This window comes from Chinchilla lanigera, unplaced genomic scaffold (assembly GCF_000276665.1).
Source record: "Chinchilla lanigera isolate Chin_1 unplaced genomic scaffold, ChiLan1.0 scaffold00033, whole genome shotgun sequence".
In the NCBI taxonomy this organism is placed as follows: Eukaryota; Metazoa; Chordata; class Mammalia; order Rodentia; family Chinchillidae; genus Chinchilla; species Chinchilla lanigera.
Window position 1 is genome coordinate 9,824,898 of NW_004955434.1, and position 6,221 is coordinate 9,831,118.

Consider the following 6,221-nt stretch of genomic DNA (forward strand, 5'->3'; position numbering starts at 1 on the left):
TGGCCGCCGGTCCTTCCCGGCGCTCGCTTCCGACGCGGTGCCGCCTCACAGCCACCGACTCAGAGCCCCACTCCATGGTCACCAGCCTCAGCCGACGACCCAACTGCCCGGCCCACTATAAACCCGGCAGCCGCCGCCGCCGCCGCAGCGCCTCCTAGTGAGCGGACGGAAACTGTAAAGGGTCAAACTTCTTCTGATTGGCCGGTCACACCGCGTGGGGTAGCTGGCTGACCCAAGCTGGGCGTGGTGGCTTAGTGCCTTCTGCAGGGTTTCCCAGTCTGGTGCGGTGCAGAAGTTTCCAAATGAACATCACCCCTAAAGCTTGACACATGCAGCCCTAGACAAGAGAAAAGTCATAAACGCTTTTCAAAGAATGCCCATGGTTCTTAAAATGCAGCAGTTGAAGGACGGTGTGGCCCGGATTTCCTAAAGGACATTAGAACAGGCTTTGGAAAAGTAACGTTCCTGGCTCCTAAGATGAAAAACAGGGCTTAACAGAAGAGGCCCAACCTATAGATTTCACATGAAATCCAATAAGAATTTTATAACCTGGGGTGGTAATTAGGCACTGTCTCCATTTAACAGGTAAAGAATAGAGCTAGGAGTGTAGCTTGGTGGTGGAGTGCTTGCATAGCAGGAGTGAGGCCCTGGGTTCAATCCCGAGCACAGCTCAAGCAAAAAAATAACAGATAAAGAACAGTAAAGGCGGGGCTGGGGATTTAGCTCAGCGGCAAAGCGCTTGCCTGGCAAGCGCAAGGTCATGAGTTCGGTTCCCGGTACCGGAAAAAAAAAAAAACAAAAAACAAAACAAAACAAAAGAACAATAAAGGCCATTTAGCAAATACTACTATGAGCCTATCATTGTGCTAAGTGTATTAATAACTTTCTCGTTTACCTCTTCTAAGAACCCTGAAAAGAAATATTTGATTCAGACATCTAATTTCATGGGCTCCCAAAACGGCATTTTGAACCACTACTACACATGGTGCTCTGGAAAGGGAAGTTTAGAAGAACTACTCCTCCTTCAAAGTCACCCTGCGTGGTAAGAAGCAGAGCCTTTGTTTTAGTGCAGTCCTAGCTATTAATCTGCCTGCTTGCAGGTATAATGAGCCTGTCTGTCTCAGAGTCCTGTGTCCCATTTCTGCCTTCACAGAGCTTACATTCTAACATGAGAAAATAAACATGATTGTAAATAAAATGTCACAGTGCTCTTTGGAAATTAAAGCAGGGGATCGGGAGAGACAGAAGCTCCTGTTTTGTTGGAGTGATCAAAGGAAGATCTGAGTAGATGACATTTGAGGTAATCTGAATGAAGTGACAAATGGCCACATGAGCCTGGAACAGAGCATTGCAGAAATAGGGAAACAGAAATCTCCAGAAGTAACACTAAATAAGGCCTTGGCTAAAATAGACTGAGCCAAGGGGCAGTGGGAGAGGTGAATCATAGTAGCAGGCAGGGGCCAGCACAGAGAGAGCCTCCTGGTCATAGCAAGAACTAGTGTGATTGTGGCTTCCTGGTCTAGCAAGAACCAGTGTGGTCCACAATTTTTTGCATAGTTCCCTGGGCAGAAACATTTCATTTTTCCTCTGCTGTAAATGACCCCTTAGGGGTGGTTTTGAGCAATGAAAGGTCATGTTATAAGTAATATTTCATAAAATCACTGCAAGTCTCAATCCCAGCCAAAGGAACTCAAAGACCATACTTAGATCATATAGGCTCATAGATCTTGATAATCTCAAGTATCTTTGAGATACTTGAACCCAGTTTGATCTATGATTTTATTTGTGTGGAAAGGAAACCACAAACCAGGCCTGGTAGTGCATGCCTGTAATCTCAGCACTCAGGAGGCTGAGAGGAGGATCAGGAGTTTGAGGCTCTCCTGGGCTACATGGCCAAACCTGTCTTAAACCTTCAGAGCATAGAACATTTTTTGTCATAAAGGCCCATAAACATAGGTGTGTCAAACTCGCATTTATTCTTAGAATATTCCTATTGGTGAATTATTACTTTTAATTTTATGATTATTATATTAAACAATGAGTGCTTAATGGGAAAAAACTCACAAAAGTAAAATACTGCATTTTGAATATTAATTGAGTGTTTATAAAAAAGCATCAAAATTTTCAACATCAACTGGTTTTTTGGTGTACAAAGTCTAGAAAAGAACAACAGAAATTAATTCCTATATAAACTACAATGAAAATATCAGTAGCACTCTACAAAAAGAAAATCATCTTTACTTCAATTATCACACCTACAACGATCTTTACACATGACAACAGAATATTCCATACACACCAGTCATGGACAGCACATGTGTTTTGCTTTCCCAGACTTTTTGTAGTACAAATTTGACATCTCACTGGTCTTGCCGTTTTTTTCAGGAGAGTCTTTGTATGTTATACAGCTTGTAGTTAACAGAAGCATAAAATAAAGTATTAAATTCTTAATATGTACTGTGCATTTAGAATAGCTGGGCATGGTGGCACAGCACTCAGGAGGCTAAAGCAGGAGGATCGCCACAAAGTCAAGGCCAGCCTGGGCTACATAGTGAATCCAAGGCTGGCCTCCACTACATAGTGAGACCCTATCTCAAAAAAAAAAAAAACACAGTATTTTCAAATCAGCTGTGTATAAAACCTAAGAGGTAACGTCAGAAATAAAAGCCTATGTGGCTACAAGTAAACGCAAAGTCAGTCTACCACAGATATAATCTTTACTTCAACTGTCATGCCTAAGACATCTTCGCACATGATAACTGCATGTTCCATGCACACATCTTGCTTTTGCTGACAGCACACGTGCTTAGCTTTCTTTCCTACGTGGCCGGCTATTCTTGTCATGTCTTTTCCTGTTTGTCAGGAGCTTCCTACCATGTTGTACAATGTGTACTTAGCAGGGAAATAAGATACCAATAAAAGAAAATATCAAACGTATAATGAGTGCTTCTGATACACATCAACATTTTCACATCAGCTGTTTATTTGCTTACAAAACCTAAGCAAAAATATCAGAAATAAAAACTTATGTGAACTAGAAGGAAAATACCAATAGAACTGTAAAACAAAAATAATCTTTGCTTCAATCATCACATCCAAGACAGTCTTCACACATGAAAATGCTCCATACACAAGTATCCCTTAAACTGATAGCAAGTATTTTTTTTTTGTACCAGGAATTGGACTGAGGACCTTGTGTTTGCCAGGCAGGCACCATGCCACTGAGCTACATGCCCAGCCCAAACATGTCCTTTCTTGTATGGCACAGTTGACATCTTTTGGGTTTTCCTGTTGTTGTAGTAGGTCCATGGGATGCTGTATCTATCTGCTTATGTGTCAGCTCATCAGTGTGGTCCACAATTTTTTGCATAGTTCCCTGAGCAGAAACATTTCGTTCTTCCTCTACTATAAATGACCTCTCATGAGTTCCAGTCCCAAGCCTCTAAGAAAATTTCTCCATGGTATTTTGCACTTGTTATTTTGTTTGTAAACTATCAAACTACTTATGCCACACACGTTTAAGATTGAATAAAACACAGCCATTGGCCAATACTTTCTGTTTCAAGTGACGTCAGAGTTGCGCCATAACTCATCAACATCTATTCCACCTTTGGTTTTGCTGTAGAAAATTTCCATCTCAGGCTTCCATTTTGTTGAGGTTTCCCTATCAATATTTCTATCATAGTGCGGTGTTGACATCAGTAGTACCAGTATGTTTTTCTTTGCCATGTATGAGGCCAATGTAAATCCTTGTGAAGTCCAAAGATTGTACTGTATAATTCTCTGTTTTGAAATTGCAACACTTCATTTGGAATTTCTGCTTTGTTCCTGTGCACAGTTCCTGTACTGGTTAAGTTGTTCTCTGTAGCAAATGTAACATTAATTGGAAATTGGGAAACCAATTGCTAAAGGTCACATTCTGTTAAGTTTGGGAAATGGGAGCAACAAGTCTGTTCACACCATTTGGTGTATTATTATCTGAATAACGCTAAATTCCAGGATAAATTTCTACATTGAAAGGTCCTATAGGCCATATCTGCAAATCTGCTTCTTTAGCCAGGCCAGGGATATAGCTCTGTGGCACAAGCACCTGCCTGTCAAGCGCAAGGTCTGAGTTCGATTCCCGGTATAAAAAAAAAAAATCTGCTTCTTCAGAGCTTTGCTACCCCATGACCTGAGCTGTCTTTGGCACTTAAGGAGAGAGTAAGAGTGCATTACTCTGTCCTCTCCAACAAACCAGGTTGCAATCTCCACTGTCTATTTCCCATATCTAGAGGGGGCAGAGAGAGTAAGGCTCAAATCAGGCCTGACCTGACTCTCCCAGCCTCCAACCTGCTTGCCAGTAGAGATGCTATTCTCAGCAGGGAACTCAGCTCAACACTACAGCTGTTATCAGCAAGCACAAGATGTCGTAGAGGAGATTAAATAGGACAAAGAATTTTGCAGGTCCCAGGACATCTGGGGACATCTGGAGACACCTAAAAATTTACACTGGATGCTTTAAGGACTTTGCCCGCTGAGGTACAAGACTGCCAGGGAACTTTGACAATAAATGTTTATTAAAACCTTCCCACCTAATGCCCCTTGCTTTCTTTCAATCCCTATAAAAGTGGGCCACATCTCTTTGTTGACTACTGATGTTTTTTTTCACCTTCTGTCTACCTGCACCCAGGCAAAATAAATTCCACACCGTGTTGCCTTTACACAAGCCTGGTGGTCTCTGTCCCTCCTGCCCTGTGTTATACAGAGGAGGTAGGAAACAAGTCCAGGTGTAATGCTAGCTAAACCCACCATGTCTATTAACCATATCTATGGCCAATTAGCAAAGACATTCTCTGATTTTAGAAGAACTAAATGGCTAAAAATCCATTTGGAAACAAATGAGATCAAGAAAATTGGTTCTTTGGGGGTGGGGGAGGAAATAAAATTAGAACATCATACCGTTTTAAACACACACATGCACACATGCATGCGCACACACAAATTCAGTTAGGCATTGTTGCCCACGTCTGTAATCCCAGGACTCCAGGAGACTAAAGCAGGAAGATCGCGAGTTTAAGATCTGCCTAGGTAATTTAGCAACTTAGTGAGAGCCTGCCTCGAATTTAAAAATACTCTGGTGGAAATGTATCTCTATGCAAAAGCCCTAAGTTCAATTCCCAGTACTGCAAAATCCCAACAAACAAAAAAATTCAAGTAGAAATGAGAATCAAACATAACTTTTTAACTGATACAAAAATAAAGTAAATATAATTAAATAATTGTAGTGAATTGACAACTGGTGGTCAATTTATAACCCCCAGCTGAACTGAGTAAGCTGGTGCTGGGTGTGGGAGGCCCACATGGGGATTGTTGTCAGCAGCATAAAAGGCAGACCTGGACAAGTAGTTAGGCAGTTGAAAACTGAGAAAGGCTATTGGGAGCTGGTAGAAGCTGTAAGGAGCTGTTGGTTGTTTTGGAGGAGCTCGTCATGCTGGCTTTCCTGATGGACTTGGCTGTCTTCATCCTCCAAGGAGCTTGGGATCTTGTTGGCACTAAGAATAGCTTTGGTTTACTTTGGGAGAGCTCTGGTCCTCGCTTTGAGCATCACTTCGTGGCTCTGGAGGGGAAGATGGTGCATTGCCAGTCTCCTGGAGAATCTTGTCCCAGGGGTTTTCCTGATGAGAACTCATCTTTCCTAATCATTGGAGGAGCTCAGGACCTCACTGTTTCTGAGGATGCTTGTGGTACCCTTCAGGGGAGCTCTGGTTCTTACTTTGTGCATTGCTTCCTGGCTCCAGTGCAGATCCCTCAGCCTGCTAGCACAGATCCTTCATCCCACTGGCACAGACCTACTAGATTCCACCACTGACCTTTGGACCTTCCCAGGGCAGATCTGTGAACCAGGCCTGCATGTGATATTGTTATGGGCTCTAGACCTCCAGTTGGGCTCGTGGGAGGCCCTGTTATGAGTTTTAGGTCTTCAGCTGGACTAATGCAGGATATTATTGTGGGTTCCAGGCCCTCAGCTAGATTTCTTGGTCTTAGTGTGTAGACAGATTTCCTGCACTCTCTTGTACATGATTCTTTGGGTGACTATTATAAATAATCTTATAAGCTATGTGTCCTGTATTATACTGTTCTCCCCTTGCAAAATATCCCCCAAACCAACACAATCATTATAACAATTAAGACTCAAAATGAGGTGGGGAATGTAGCTCAGTGGTATTACCCTTGCCTAC

The 6,221-nt window shown here is 42.5% G+C and overlaps 1 protein-coding gene across 1 annotated transcript in view; it reads right to left on the minus strand.

The window, feature by feature from the left end:
* The window catches only part of Ermp1 (endoplasmic reticulum metallopeptidase 1), a 52,382-nt gene extending 52,231 nt beyond the window's left edge, over positions 1-151 (minus strand). Inside the window, exon 1 of the mRNA XM_013516296.1 lies at positions 5-151. Within this exon, the coding sequence (XP_013371750.1) occupies positions 5-76 (72 nt within the window). The 5' untranslated portion in view covers positions 77-151. The remainder of the gene's footprint in view (positions 1-4) is intronic.
* Between the last annotated feature and the right edge of the window lie 6,070 nt (positions 152-6,221).